At 29.8% G+C, this 17,287-nt stretch overlaps 1 protein-coding gene across 8 annotated transcripts in view; it reads left to right on the top strand.

Annotated features, from left to right (window-relative positions):
* Nucleotides 1-17,287, top strand: part of Shal (potassium voltage-gated channel protein Shal) — a 120,428-nt gene that overhangs the window by 96,475 nt on the left and 6,666 nt on the right. For 5 of the 8 annotated variants that reach the window (XM_087405770.1, XM_087405767.1, XM_087405766.1 and 2 more), the window contains one exon: nucleotides 3,558-3,851. The exons of 2 other annotated variants lie outside the window; for them this stretch is intronic. In XM_087405770.1, the coding sequence (XP_087261896.1) occupies nucleotides 3,558-3,698 (141 nt within the window). In that variant the 3' untranslated portion in view covers nucleotides 3,699-3,851. Of the gene's footprint in view, nucleotides 1-3,557; nucleotides 3,852-5,682; nucleotides 16,103-17,287 lie in introns of those variants that run through there. One more of the 8 variants, XM_011068753.2, reaches the window with a different exon arrangement.

Raw genomic sequence — 17,287 nt, 5'->3', positions numbered from 1 at the left:
CAATTAATTAATTATCTATATATTTTGAATATGTTTTACACATATTTTATTGTGTTATTGATAATTGATGTCTGTAATAGTGTTACCATTTTTTTATTGACTGCTGATCTTTTACAATGGTTTTTTTGTTTAATCACTGTTATCTAACATTTTGTTGATCTTACATTGAACATCGGTATCTTTGCGACAGTAGATTGTCTTAATTTATTCCGTGCATCTTTATGTTTTAATTCGAGATTCAATAAAATAATAGTATTAATATGTATTAGTTATAAGTTAAAAGTATTTGTTGGGGATTGTAATGACATTTATTGATTTTGTGTTAGTTGTGGAGAATCAAAAATGTTGGTTAAAACGCAGTTTTGGGTTTATGTAATTTTTAAGTAATAAATTTACCAACATTCGTGGAATCTCATCGATTTTTTATAACTCTTATTTATTATCGAGTTGTTTTTAAAGCCTTACTTATTTATTTTATTATTGATATTCAATATTGTTTGATATAAAAATTTCATCGAAATTACAATGAAATATCCAATAGTATTTTTGAACTCTTGAATTGTTGATATAAGGGTGATTCACAAATGCATGTCAATATTTCAAGAGCAAATTTATACATTAAAAGTAAGTAAAAAATCAAAACGTCATATGAATGTATGTTCTCCCGTACATCTATTTCTTAAGTAATATTATTAAACTTCGCGTAATTTCGTTTTCATATCAAACATATTTTTAACTGCAGTAAATAATGACAGCGGTTAACAAATCTCCAGGATGTAGACATAGGGAGGGATATTTTAATATTTAATAGTTATGTAAAAATATCCTTTGCATATCTATGCCGCATAAATCTTCACGTGGTAGTTGGCACGTGTGCAGTGTTCTCAAACATTTTTAGTTTGCTTCTTTAAGCAAATATGTATAAAATTGTCTAAGAAAGTATGTATAAAATTGGCTTACAAATCTAAATAAGAAATGACGATAGATATATGTTGCACGGTTCAAATTTCTATTTGAGTATTCTTTGGAACTATTAACAAAGATGTAATATATGGATTATATTAAAAATGTAAGATCAAATATAGAGCATCAATCGTCTACGTCATAGCTTAATTCGATGAGTACGTCACACAACTTCTATGTTTCTCTGATACATATATGTATATAAAATCTAATTTATCACAAATTAAAAATAAAAGACAATAAGAAATAAATATTTATTTAAACATGTAGGACTAATTAACTTAAGCGAGTCACTCTTTATATAAAAGAAATCTGCGATTGCAGCTTTAAAGATTGATCATCACTGATTTAAACATCTCTACCACAATTTTAAAACTGCTTTGACATTTATCGTATTTTCAAAAACTTATTTCCCTAGCAGAAACTTATTCTTATATTTTCTAGAAAATTTTACAGGCGTTATTGAAGTTTCTAGATATCTTACACAACTTGTTTAACTTGTTTAAAATTACATGCAACACGATGTACGTAAAATTTAAAAAATAGTTCAATTTCTTTGTAAGAATTTCTGGAAATTTTATTTAATAACCAAAATATATTGTAAGACAGGAATGAATCGTGCGATAATTAATTATATTCCGCTTAACCTTGCTCTAGTCGATCGTTATCTCAGTACATTCATGCTAGCAATTATGAAATCGATTTGTAATTACCACTACACTGCCTTATTACTAATGGTATAATTAAAACGTCTGAGATAAGACCGATCTGCTGTTATTAATCATGAAAGACGTAGCACAGAAAGTGCTAGTGTTAAGCGCAACACATTAACTGTGATTACTGCGGTAAAGTTCTGCGTACGATTAATGCTCGAGAGGGTCATGCAGCCAGGACGAGTTATAAACTCGACTTAGAAACTACGTAAAGTATAATGATTGCTTGCAATTGTTACGCTGCGATTATCAGGAGTTGTTCAATTTATGATCTGCGCTTGTGAGATGTATAACGCACTTCGCATGCGGCTGATAAAAACGATTTCGATTCTTTGCTCACAATTCTTCCATCTTATAAGATCGATCCTGCAGATGTTTCAATTTCTGGAAAGATACGACAGTTTTGCCCTGATTATTCTTGTATAAGATGAGCTCAAAGAAAAATTACAGTAGTTTTATACTCCAGTTTCATCAATATAATTTTAATATAATATGCAGGCATGATAATTATTCATTACTTATAAGTTACGACTGCATTTCAGAAACTTATCGCATGTTTTATTTTTATTGAGACCTATATAAAAGTCTCTACCTCGCACGTATTTTTTAAATATAACATTTAAAATCAATTGCAAACACTGAAATTGTTAAGGGCTAGTTTACAAAAATGATGCCAATTCATTCTTAAAGCTTTTTAAAGCTTTTTAATTTATAGTTAACTTTGTGACAGTATTAGCCTATCAAGCTATGTATTATTAATCTATAAATGAAGAAATCTACGTTATTCTCGAGAGAATAATTTAGTTTGCAGTAGCTTAAATTGCGCGTTTGAGTTAATTTAAATAATATATGTGCATATATTATTATGTACTGAGTAAACGTACCATTTTGGTATCAGCAAAGTGTCTTAAGTGGGAAGCATAGACTTTTGCATAAAGCATAACATATAAGGCATAAGAAATTCAATTAATCACGAATTCTTTATTTGATGGAAAGGAAGGAAACGAAGGACTTTGATTGGTTTATTTTCTTATGCATTACGTGTTATGCGTACAAAAGTCTTTACTCCCCATCTTACATTAGTTTGATTCCGTGCACTGTTTGCTTCCTTCTATCTTCATGTTCTACATATAATGGAATGAAATTATTCTTGTTATTATTGTCTTGTTACTGTTGTTATTATCCTTCTTATTGTATTGTCGTAATTTGCTTCACACCCTGGTTTCCTCTCGATTGTTTCCGCTCGTACATACATGTCGCATCGTATCGTCGCATGTTTCTTTTTATGCACGTATAATTCTTTTTTCGTTTCGTCCCCTTCACCCTCGTCTCTTAATCTCTCTTCGCTCTTCTGTCTCTTTTATCGGGACGGAAGTCATCTGAAATTTTTCCCGATCACCTCCCTCGCCCTCGGAAGATTCACTTGCGTCTTGCTCTCATTTTAAGTCGATTATCAGTTTGCGACAGTTCATTTCAATCAATAGAGGTAGATCATCAAAGAATCTCGAAATCGCAATGTAAATTCGTATGACCAACATCTCAATTTGATTGTAACATTGATGATCACTTTTCTTTCCCGAGGAGAACGAGAGGAGCAAGAAGAGAGAAGAGAGGGACAGGGTAGACATAATGTAATTGCTTAGTCTGGGTCTACAGATTAGAAGCTAGACCAATTGAATGAGAGGTGGAGTAAAAGTGGCGAAAATGTAAGTGTGAATGAGAAAATGCGAGAGAATTGAAAAAGAATGAGAGAGAGAGAGAGAGAGAGAGAGAGAGAGAGAGAGAGAGAGTGAAATGTAAGAAAAATGAAGAATAAATGATGAAAGGGAAGAATGATAGGAAGAGAAAATTCATACATATCCGAAATGCCACTTGTTCCAGGACCTAAAGAAGCGCGATTCCCACATCTGCGACATGCAGGCCCTACAGCCACTTCCGGCCCCCACCAACACCGCCAACACCGCGCCCGCCATGACTACTTCCGGTGGGCAGCCACCGCTCCCGGTATCGGAGACCGTTTGAATCACGATGATCACGAGAACCGATCACGATCGTCCGTGTGCGATGCGCTAGCCACGCATTATCACACCACCACTCACCTATAAACTCACCGCCGTCCTTCTCCACTCGCTGAACCCGATGAACGAACCACGGCCGACCACGGTCGAAGCAACGGTGAGCCATCATCAATCACGAATCTTAAAAGGGCGCAGCGCGAACCACCGGAAGTAGTCGTGGATCATGTTAGTCCGTGATATACGCGTAATCTTTCGATTGTTCTATTTCGCACGGAAGTCCCGTAAGTGATATTGCAAAAAATCGCGCGTATGATCGTTTATTTATCCAGAGAACGTATTATTTTTAGTATTTTTGTGTAGTGTTTATCGTGATGTTATTTTGTAGATTTAGTTGAAATCCACTCGATAAACTGTATAATAGAAGTGAATGGATTTTCAAATATTTTGCACGCAGATATATATATATATATAGATATATATATATATATATATAAAATAGTAATAAAAAATGGAAAATTTGATATTATTACTAAAATGGAAGTATTTAAAATTAATTGAAAGTTCTTTGAATTTTGAATATTATTTTGGAAAATTCCACTTTGAAGAAGTTTTTTTGTAAATTAGCTTTATTTTCCGCGAAATAATGTCGCTTTTGTTTTATTATACATGCATAAAATTTAGAAATCGAAATCGATCTGTTTCAAATGTACTCTTGAGTTTTGTTATTTACTACTTCAATCTTATTAAATTACATACATTGCGATTGCAAGTATATCATTGAATTCACGCATCACTAGTATTGCTTACAGAATCTATTCGCATTCACTTCCGGCGATTCACGCTACTATTCTCGAATATCGATCGGTTTCAATAAATTAAGATACTTTACTTGGTGATTGAGAAATGATAATAGAAATTGAATAAAACCACTTTAATTTTGTGATTGGAGTTTACTTGCTTATTTGAAACAACTTTATTTTGCTAGGTGACAATTTTCTTATTCTTTGTTACTTTAATATCATGTAGCATTTTCAATTATTAATGTAGAGGTTATTCTATATTTTTAAACAAATATAAAAGGAAATGCATGTTCTGTAGTTTACAATGATGGAGTTTAAAACTTCTCGACTACCTACTTATAAAAAATTAAATTATTTTAACTTCTCGCGTTTATAATTAACCTCTTGTTTATAATTAGCTTCTTTCTCTTTCTTAAGATATAGCGAGAAGGTCGTGTTGAAAAGTAAACCAATCGAATCGGAGGCGAATTGATGATCAAGGTTAATCGGGAGGTGATTTACGATTGGCCAATGGGCTTAAGACAATTTTTCGAGATTACGTTCGCTTCGTTTGCCACCTTGAAATACGACATGAAGCTGAGAACGTCCGTTCGCGGCCTAGGATCACCGGATGAGTCCTGAGTACAGGCAATTTTTTCGGATTTGCGTCGGCTTTCTCTGACACGACCTAGTTTCGTCGCTGAATCGAGCTACAAGACAATCTTTTTCGTTGAATCGCGCACGAATTCTCAGCGATACGTAGCCTACGAACGAACTGGATAATTGAAAAAGTTCACGTGTTCACGTGTTCAGAATTTGGAGATGTTGGAATTTAAATATTCTTTTAAATTTTCTTATCGACTTTTAAATTTGGTGTGGATTCTTCTCACGAAGAGTATTACCTTTTTTCTAAAAACTATATATATATTCCTTATGTCTTTGTATTTTATAAATGACTTCCATAGCAAGAAATTCGGTATTACTATTTTAATTAGTAATAGAAACAATATCATTTGTCAGTTTCTCAATCATCATATATAAATCTCTTTTATGAAACGAACGATTTGATTTTAATTTATCAAGCGTGACAATTATTTTATATAATATATATTTTGTAATATACATGAAGTGTCACGTAATTGTTTTGTTAATTTTCGATATTGTTTCGAATTCGCGCGGCTATGAATTGTTCGCGCCTTTCAATTTCAGTAAAAACGAGTCGTTTGCATCGATGCCACGCGACGATGGAGATCGTCATCAGATTCAACGGCACTCTGAACCGCGGTTTCGCAAGCGGATTGATTCCCCGGAGAGGACGGAACGATCGTTCGTTATTCAGCGGGATCTATACAGAGGATCTGGGAGGATCTATACCATCGCGATGTGGATCGATTGTTATCGAAGTACGAGGACCGACGCGCGGTTCCTCCTATGCGATCGTAGTCCTGTTAGAATTTCCGACAATTCGCAAATTTCCGTTTGACGGAAAAATGTCTCGTATTAGCAACGTTTGTTCGCATGTCCTCGTTGCAATCGCAATACCTGGTTACATGCCGGATGGATTTCTGCAGGAAGAGAAAAGCGATTGAGCACTTCCTGATGAAATCCGTTTATGCCATATGACAGTTAATTAAATTAATTGATTAAATTGTGCCAGCGACGAGTTCGCAAAATGGATAACCCAGGTGTGGCTAAGTGATTGCGATTAGAGTTGCGCAATTATATGGGATTTGTCCGTGCGAGATCGAGTTCTTGGGGGTTTTGCAACATGTTACTTCGCGTCAGGCCGTCCCTTATATAAATAATGTTCTTTCAGTGATTCTTAAAGGAAAAGAAGAGATATATTGTTTATTGCGATTGTTCAAATAGCTCGTAAAATTTATTAATTACGTCGGAATTATAAATTCACTTGCGCTATAAAAGCAGCGTTACTCGACATAAACTTGATGATTTTTAATATCTTACTATATTAATTGTGGAATAGAGAGTCATAAATTCATATGAATATAATCGCAGTTAAACTGCAGCTTACATTTACTTCTAAGTTAATTTTCTTCCTGTCATTGAGGAACTATATCTCTATATCATATGATTATGATTCACAATCAGGTAATATTTAATGGTATGTAGAGACGAAACACATACAAACTTAAGCATGTCCGTTTAAGAATTATATTATCCAGAATTATGTTAAGAAAATAAAACTTTCAATCTTAATATCAGGAGTACTACAGAATTTTCACTAGGCGCTCTCAGGAGAATGGAACTCTCAAGTGCCTACTCAGTTTCAGCAAATTATATGAAATCGATCATTTTTAACATGTATTATATGAATTACTATACGCGAAATTATATATGTGTATAATATATGTACCAATTGTTAATGTGAAGTTAAATGAAATCGATAATTTTTAATATGTTGTTACAGACGTTTCTATAATCAATCTTCTACAATTTTAAATGCTCTCGAATAAAATTCTATTCAATCAAACGTTTATTGCATACCTTAAACATTATCTCGTTATTTACTTCTGAATGAGACCATTTATATTTTTAAGTGTCTTTATATATAAAGATATAAAGTCTATATATGTATATATATCAGATATATATATATATATATATATATATATATATAGAGAGTTGAATTATTTTTTAAAGAAAAGTAATCAATTTTCAATTATTTAAAAACCATATTTAATATTTTTATATTACACTATGCGTATATATAACTTACAAGTGTACTGTTAAAAGTTTTTATAAAGAAACTTTTTCAGTATAACATTTAAAATTACATTGTTAAAAATTTCTACAAATTGATTTGTAAGAATTTTCAACAATATACCGTTATTTATTTGACATGTTAATAGAATCGATGACAAAACTGAAGACAATATGAAATCAGGAAAAAAGGAAACAAAATGTATAAAGATTATAAAAAATGCAAATATAAAATATGAAAGACATTGATTAATATAAAATTGATGAGACCGTCTTGATTTATTTGGACTGTTACTTTCAAATAATAATCAGTATAAAAGCAAATGATTAAAACAAGCGAAGAAGAAAAGTTGGCACAAAGAATTTTAGCACTATTTGATATGATTAATTTGATTTAAAAATTTGAATGTTACGATTCCCTAACTCAAAAGTAACAATAAAGATAAAAGGGCTCGAGGGATAAGCGCTGTTCAATGTGCGCAAACTGTTCAAGAATATCTCTCAATATTCAAATTAAATTTATTGAAGAGACGTAGAACAAACATAATCATTAAAACAATAAATAAATAAATTCGTACGTTTCTATTAGTTTTCTAACCTTCTTCAGCGAAAAATATACGCAAAAAAGTTACACATTATATTAATATTGTTTGTTGTCTACGCATACAAAATTGGAAAATATAAATCTATAATTCTTTGCAGTCCAAGGAAATCAAACTAAGTTCTCTGTGATGTAACTTATGTCGGACAAACAGGACAATTAAAAACGAGAATCTCCAAACATAGATCTCATATTAATAGAAACAGCAACACATTCGGTAATTACAGATTATAGGTTGCGTCATAATCATAATTTCTGTTGGAAAGACGTTAAAATATTGGATAATGAGCGGAATTACAATAAGAGATTGATATCAGAGATAATCAATATAAAACAATAGAATAATAAACTTGAATACATAAACTTGAAAACAGACACGGAATTGTTAAACCAAGCATGTGAATTATTTTAACTTTTAGTTTGCTTTTATTAAACATCGAACTTGGCTTTTAAATGATCGGCTTTTAAATGAGCTCTCACGAATTGTCTCATTTTACTGTTTGACGATGTATGATCGATACGTTATTCTGTACTGTACATTTCATTTATTATTTTATAATTTGATTAAAAAATCTTTAATTATTTGACATCTTTACTATCAAGACTTTGGATTAGCAGTTTACATTATGTGCTTGCAGTTTCCATTATTTTTTGTTTTTTGTACATTCATTTTTCTATGCTAAAATATTTATTTAATTTTGTTATTAAAGGCACCGACTTTATGATTTTCATCCAATCTTGTAACTGGTATGGGAGAATGTATTCTCGACAGAGAACTTAGTTTGGCTTCCCTGGAGACTGCAAAGAATAGATTTACATTTTCCAATTTTGTATGCGTAGACAACGAGCAATATTAATTGTGTAATTTTTTGTGTATATTTTTCGCTGAAGAAGGTTAGAAAATTAATCGAAACGAATTTATTATTGTTTTAATGATAATGTTTGTTCTACGGTCTCTTCAATAAATTTAATTTTAATATTGAGAGATATTTTTGAACAATTTGCGCACCTGGAATAGCACTTATTCCCTCGAGCCCTTTTATCTCTGTTATTAATTTGATTTATTTCGTTTTTCATTACTAGTATAAATAAAGTTTTAGTTATAAAAAAAAACAATACAATAGAGAAAAACATTTTTCGTAATTTTTTAAATAATTTTATTTTTAGAAACTGTTATTCATTTGTGTGTAAATTTTTATTTTCTCTTTTTCTCTTTCCTGAGAGTTACTAAATAGTTAACTTTTTTGTCTTTTATTTAGATTCTTAAGAAATTAAATATGTTACATATTTTGCTTTTTTTATTTAAAAATATTTTGGAAATGATTAGATTGATATAAATATCAATTTATTGAATTTTTGTAACACGTTTTTGTTTTGCATCGAGATTAACATCAAGGAAACATTATTTTCAAGGCGGTTTGACGCGATGTGATCAAGATGATTGTGCGAAAGAATGTAAAAATGGAATAAGGACCTACGTACCTTTGTACTTTATCTTAAGATGATGCCCTCGTTCTTTCAAAGCTTCGTGGCCGACTTTAGTCGCTCGCGAAGACTCTTAGGCGGTAATTAAATCGAGATATCGTTCGATGGTTTATTACAGCGTTATCGTTATCATTGCTCGGCTGTAGCAATCAATCGTCCGCTTCTTTTATTGTTCACGAAAGAAATTTTCCCTGAGTGCTATGAAAACTTTATAAATAAGAAGAAATAAGAAGAACTTATTTATTGTGTTTCGGTTTTCTTTGAGATTGTAATTTTTAAGAACAGCCTATAATACTTTTTGTATCATATAATATCAATATTGGAGTATATATTTGACATATATAACTTTGTGGAAGGAAAACTACATAATTTTAATGCGGTATATACAATACATCATCAGAAATTTTAATATATTTTTATATTTAATATATTGATTTATCTTATTTATAAAATTATTTGCTTACAAAATATTTTATAATTTAGAGAACTTTTTAAAACATTTTAGCAAAACGTAATATAATATCTCTAGTATCAGATATAATATCATCGATGAAATAAATATAAATGAAGTCATTAAAGTATCTTGCATTAAAAACCTCGAAACGATCGGGTCACATAAATTGTATAAATTTATATATAAAATTATAGCAAGTTATAATTATGTTACGCTGAGGACGATTGACTGATGCAGTTAAATATATCGGAAGAAATGAGGAAAGTATAAAATGTGGATTACTGTATGCGAGCAACGGAATTTGTTAAATGATAACGTAATGCAATGTAAATATTCACGAAATTTAGTAAGAGGGAGGGAGATGAATGCACACAGCCTGTTGTCTGTAATAAAACTTTGTAATTAATGGCATGGTTTGGACGTCGAACAAAAGATTTTAACGGGAAGATAATATAAATATGTATAGAAAGACTATATTATACATATAACAAACACAAACAAAAGTGAAAAAGGAGAAATATATACATATAATGTACATACACATACATGATACACGCATATGAAGAGTGCACTCAATTGCGACATACACTCACACAAGAAAAACAGACATCCATCTGCAGCACTCTTGCGTCGCAATAAAATAAATTCTAAATTGTTCCGTATTAGAATGCGTGCCTGAGTGCATGAGAAGCCAAATAAAAGATTAAAGAAAAATGATGTATATATACGTACATATATATATATATATATATATATATAAATATATATAATACACACACACACATACAAATATATGTGTATATATATATATATATATATATATAAATAAATAATTATACAAAGGATTGATTATGCGTCCAATCTTTTGTTTTGTCCAAGGAGTATCGCTAATATTTGAGAATGTCAAAGACACGATAATTTAATTTAAGGATTGTGATATAGGCAAGTTGGAGATAATAGAAAAATGTCACAAAGATTGTCGTATGATTTAGCAGTTAATAATTAATTCATTCGTCACGGACGATCGCACGCATTCGCTTGCGTGATCTTTTCGCGTGCATTTCTATTGATAATTAATATATCCATTGGAGGTCATGTGCTCTTCCTGTGCGTGTGCCAAATTTATGAAGAAATAAAGTTACTTCTGAGTTTTGAAATATTAAACGGCCGTCCTTTAATATTATATACTTAAATTTTGTTTTGTCCCTTAATTTAAATAAAATTTTTATAATAAACAAATAATAAGAAACAAAATGTTTAATTTATTTTGTTATATATTTTGTATATATTTTGTTTATTGTATTTGATGTTGTTTATTGTATTTTTTTATATGAAAATTGATAGATAATGTTAACAAATAATTTCATTGATATTATTTGCTTATTATAATTTTTAAAGATTTTTTGTGAAAGAAATTTTAGAATTAATTGTGATGCTGTTATTATAATATCTTCATCGTAATTTTACTTTATTAAGCAATCGATTTGATATGCTTGGAAACTTTTCGCATAAATCGATGTTGGGGAAACGTTAAATTACTTCAATTAATTTAATTATTATGCTGACGTAGTTTGGATGTAATATCAAAGAAATTGACGACGCGGCGCGTCGCGATGCAGTTGATCGTCCTGTGAGTTAGACTGTAATCAATAAGTAAATCGTAAATAAGTTAAGCATGCAATTAGCCATAAAAAGAATTGAATAGAAACTTTTCGTTGATGTTGTGACTCGTAGTGCGTGTATGTTGTGCATGCATATATGCAAATCTAGCACGCCGGGAGGGATAAAATTTCGTGAATTTAAAGAATTTCATAATTATGTTTTTTTAATAATTAAAAATTTAATTTAGTATTATATGTTTTTTTTTTTAAATTCTCTATGTTTGTTTTATTTCATTTCTTGGATAATATATTCAATTTCCTCTCATAAAGTGTTTCGAGAAAAATCTCTTTTCTTCCCAATTCTTATGTAAATATCTTTACTTTTATATTTTTGTACATTATATAAATATCGATGTGTGATAATCGGGAAACGTAACATTTATTTTTATTAAGAGAAATACAAGATAAAGATAATTTTACTTTTTTTTTAAATTAAATAATATTCTACAAATTCGCGACATTATATCATCGGCACATAGTAAAAAAAGAAGTGCGAATGAGCAGCGAGTATGATTACAACAATGGTATCATAAACAGCGACAAGTGCAAAGGGCGCAGAAGTATTAAGAAAATCAACACGAGAAGTAAACCAAAGAAAAAAAATGATAAATGAGTCTTTCAATTTACTACTGTACTGCCAATATTTTCCGAAGCGACGTAACCTTAATAAAGATGTTAGAATGAGAACAAGAATGCGCAATGGTCGGGAACTTTTTCTCTCGTTTTCTTTCGAGCCCTCCGATCTTTTTGTGGGGAGGAAGTGGGGGAAACATCTTGAAATGTTTTGATCTGTATTTGTAAAAGTAAAGGAGGAGAGGAGCGCCATAGAGGAGGAAAAACGAAAGATGTAACGAATTCGTGTCACTCAGTGGGAATTTTTCGATAAATATTCAAATTTTGATATTATAAATACACCATTCCTACATAAGCAATTACTGTATCTGTTATTAATTAAATTAAAGGAGGAAACATGGAAATATTTTCTAGATTTTTTATTTTGATTGAAATATATAATACATTTGTTTCAAATATTTGTTGTTTACCTCTCTTTATTTTCACACAATATTTCTAAAAAGAAAAAAATTAATGTGAAAGAGGAGGATTTGTTAATATATTCTTTAACCAAATTTGACAATCTATATATTGTCTTTAATTACGCTAAAGTTTTATTTGACTGTTGACTTACTATTGAGTGACATGAACTCGGTATAATTAAACTTATATCTTTTTTACACGATCAGTATTATAAATGTCAGTTCATGAATGCATGAGCATTCTATTTACAGTACGTTCTCTCACAAGATCGATAATATAATTAATCCATCAACGTCAAAAACTTTCCTGAGGCAGCGGAGCTCTTTTTACTTTGCTTTTACTTAACGAAAAATAAACTGACGCAAAGCTTATTTGCGCAGAAATAACAAATGGAGAAGAAAGAACAAAATATATCACTAATGTCTAATGGCAATGATATTTCTGATAATACATTTGAAGATAGAAAAGAAATATAACAATTACTGCGAAAAAAATGTCTTCGGGTTTTCAAGATAGTTACGATTACTATGTAATTACTGTGATCGTGAGAGAAGTGCTTAATCCCATAACTCTGTGAAGAATTCGCGATAATCACGACATTTGGAGATAATAGAAATAAAGTTACAAAGATCTGCTCGTATTTGGATATTGATCCGTGCAAATATGCGATTTTTTTCTTTTTTCCTTTTCTTAAGCAGGACGCCGTCCATGGATTCGTCGAGCATTGGCAATTGTCAATGATTGAAGGACTAAATGAATGGAGTTGCTATATAATATTTTCAAGCGTTTTTACATTATTGTTCTCCCAGATAAACTGAAGAAATTATAACGCAATTTAATATTATATAACTGTAAATATATCTATAAAAATTTCGTTAAAAAATTTTGTTTAATTGATAAAGCAAATAAAAACTGTTTTATTGCAAATAATTTTATTGTATTTTACTTGTAGTTTTATCAATAACATTTTAAAAGTTTAATACAGAAGTATAATTTTTTTATTGTATAATGTTGTATCCTTAGGATACAAATATATGTACAAGATTTAAAAAACAAAGATAATGTTGTGTATCAATATATTTTATATTAACACGTTAAATGTCGTTTAATGACAAAAGACAACTAAAAAATTTGCTAACGATTCACCATTATTTTACAAATCATAGACGCAAGTTTCTTTAATAAATTTTTTTTAATACAAAGATATTTTATATGATATTTACATTTTTTTTCAATTAATTATCAAATATAAGAGTAGTTTTTACAAAACAATAACTATTATTTTTATTTGTAACGATTAAAATGAAAATAAATTTTTCAATATGATCGAGTACTCGGACGTGTCTGACCATTGAGACATTTATTTCATAGCGCCGCAAGAGTCGGCGCTACGGTGATCTCCAGTAAGGTAAATGCATAAAACATGACATGCAAAACATACAATTTAACTTATCTATTATAAATAATATTTTTACAGTAATATGCATAGCATAATGAAAAATTCATTCCGGTGCCTTGGGCAAGTTATGCAAAATTGATCCGGCATTCAACGTGTTAATTTTGTTAGAAATCAGCAGATCATAGATATTTGTATCTTTACCTTTGCATAACACGAAACATTCCTTTTTAATTGTAGAATATTAAACATGTTAACCATTCTTAATCATCCTAAGTGTGACGTTAATCTAAAACGTATTTATTTTACCTAACAGTATACATATGGTAATACTATACGTATATACATATAGAAACAATTACACATGTTACATAATTTAACGACAGAATTTAAATATAACTCCTTCGTTCATTTAGGTCTTTAATTATTAGATTTCACTCACAATCCGCCTATGTTAAAGACGAGTTGTGAAAGATCTATGTATATAAGCACGTTTTTACGTAAATATAGATTCACTCATATGCCGTGTGGTGCAGTAAAACTTGCACGTGAGATACATATATTCCTAGGTCAGGCTAATTAAATCAGAAGATTGCGACTCTTTGGGACGCGACACGACCGGCGTCGAAATAAATGCACGCGCTCCGTTTCCACGGAATGCTCCGCTAGAAGTTATTTTAATACCAAGTTTCTTGACTATTTTAGAGTTAAAAAATTTGTTCCTTTTATTTCTAATATAATAATTTTTTATTTTGTGAAAGAAACTTAATTATGAAATTAATTGCGATAAAAGATTAATTGTGATAAATTTTTTAACATATTATGTAATTTCAATGAATGAACTTTTTTGTGAATTAAATATTTATTTTGAATTTCTTAAACAATCAGTTTCTTAAACAATTAAAATATTTTACAATAATTATAAGATAGCCTGTATATTTTCTCCATTTTAGAAATACTGATAGCTACGAAGTCATAGTTATCGATATCTCCATAAAATGAAATTCTTGAGTGAGAGATATTTTATATTAGAGGAAATTAATTGTTACTTCTGTGGTAAAATTACTTGAAAAAAATCTATATAACAATTAGTATTAACGTGCAGAATGATATGCTTTTGTCACATCGGGTAACTTTTAACATAAATTTAATAATAAAGAAAATAATGTTATTAATAAAATTTCAATTTAAAATATTTCTTTGACATAAAAATTCAGTTAGTATAAAGTATTTTATTTTTGCTGTAATCTTATCAGTTATGTGTGGTTTATATTATATTGTGATTTTATATTATATTGTATTAGAGCTGATGTTAAATGCAATGAAATTATAATGACGCATTCGCAATCAATGTTTGTCAATGGCAAGAAGCGGTGGAATTTCGAGTTTTTGCGATTGTAAGCGAAAATTGAACATTAACGTTAGACAGCAGGAATGAATTTGTCTTTGATCGATTATTTGTACGATATTATTTCTGATTTATACTTTTAGATTTGTAACAATGGACATAATAATTATTGTCTTTCTTTGAAAGTCCAAGAAGTACATGGCGTGTGCCAGGCCGTCGATATCATTATTTGAGTATCGGAGTTCAAACAATTTGAAATGTAAGCACTTGAATAATGATACGCTGAACACTCGAATATATTGACTACTGTTTGAGGCATATTGTCAATAATTTGTAAATTATTATTATAGATTACTATTATTGTTAACAATATGTAAATATCTATACGTGTAATATTAAAGATAAGTTTTATATCATAGTACAGGTGAAGTTAGCTTCTAGAAATGGATTAACATATGTCAGGCTCCACTTAATGCTACAAATGTTTTGAAGCATTCTTTGATTGATCAACTAATAAAATTCTTTCTTCTGCGATTGGTCAATCAAGTGCTTCGAAGCATTTATAGTGTTAAGTTGACTGTATCTATAATACAATTATAATTGTTGTAGGATTTTTCCTTATTTTGCATTTGTGAAGTTCCTATTTTATATTTATTAACTTCGAAGTATTTGCAATATAAACCTGTTATTTGCAATTCGATTGATGTTACGGCATAAACTTAATGTATATTTGAGCAACGACGGCCTGGCGAAACATCGATGCCAACAATCGACGATAACGATATTTTTAATTAAAGTATTTGAGAAAAAAAGTTCGATATTCTGATTATCGACGATTGTAATTAGAGATGAAGATGTTTTAGCCAAAGGTGTCCATCTTCGGTAGTTTCCACGCCTTATTCAAAAAGAAAATAAACTATAAACTTCATATTTCCAGTTCAATTTTATTATTAACTCCGCTCTTTCGCAAAATTCAAATCGTCCCAAGAATTATAGCATAAGCGATTTAATCTTACTTACCTTTAATTTTATAAATTAAGCGACACATAAACGAAAAATTAATGTAACAATGAGCCATAAAATTCAGAATTTTAGTCGCATTTTATTTTATTTCTTTGATGTTGTATATCCACGATTTGTTTCCCAGATATTACTCCATAGTGATTAAATGTTCTTATATCATTTCATAAATAAGAAAATAAATAAGAAAATAATGTGATAAAATAAACGATGAAAAAATAAATCATAGAAAAAGAAAAAAATATAATCATAGAAAGAGAAAGAAAGAGAGATACAGTTAACATTTATAATGCCAGTTTATTGCCAACACCGCATTTGCTAGCAAAAAAAAAACAAAACAGCTTCAAAGCTCTTTGCGAAAATTATAGTAGCAATAAAAGAGCTTTTGCGTAATTCCTTAAGTTACAAAGGATCAGAGATAAACGATCAAACCAGAGGGTAATTACGAGAATTTATTAAAATGCGAATTTATATTGTCAATTATTAAGCATCACTCCCACAAAATAGAAATGTAAGAAGAGTAACATTTTTCATGACTTTTATCGTGATTAGATTTTGTTCTGACTGGATTAAATGCATAAAATTGGATAAGAAGATAAACAAAAACACGAAGTGAAAGGAGAGAAAGCACGAGAGAAACTGTAATTGTGATATTCACACAAACATAGTTTCTCTCTCTCGAGTTTATCTCCAGAGAGCGATATTACATTTCCAGCAATTAAAACCGTTGCTATTTGCTTCAGTCTATGTTCATTATGTTCAATCCACATAAATGGCAGAGTTTTACACATCGGATTTTGATCTTTATTATTTATAAGCAGCATCGCTGTTTCAAAAGTGCGATGTAATATAATGTTGTCAGAGCAAATTCTAAATTATTCTTATGCTTATTTTACTAATTAATTACTTTCTTGGTTTCTTTCTTGTATATTTTTAATTGAGAATAATTTGTGTAAATGTATCAGATATTTTCCGCTTATCGCATTTCCATTTAGCTGGAAAATGCTGAAAATTTTGATTAGAAATTATTATCAATTTTCAAATAAAAATAATCAAATTGTCAATAATTTTGAAGTTGTTAAAAATTAAACGT

Source organism: Acromyrmex echinatior, chromosome 4, assembly GCF_024713525.1.
Source record: "Acromyrmex echinatior isolate Ae372 chromosome 4, ASM2471352v2, whole genome shotgun sequence".
NCBI classification, from domain to species: Eukaryota; Metazoa; Arthropoda; class Insecta; order Hymenoptera; family Formicidae; genus Acromyrmex; species Acromyrmex echinatior.
Note: the sequence above shows the minus strand (reverse complement) of the source record. Positions and strands in the feature narration are given on the sequence as shown.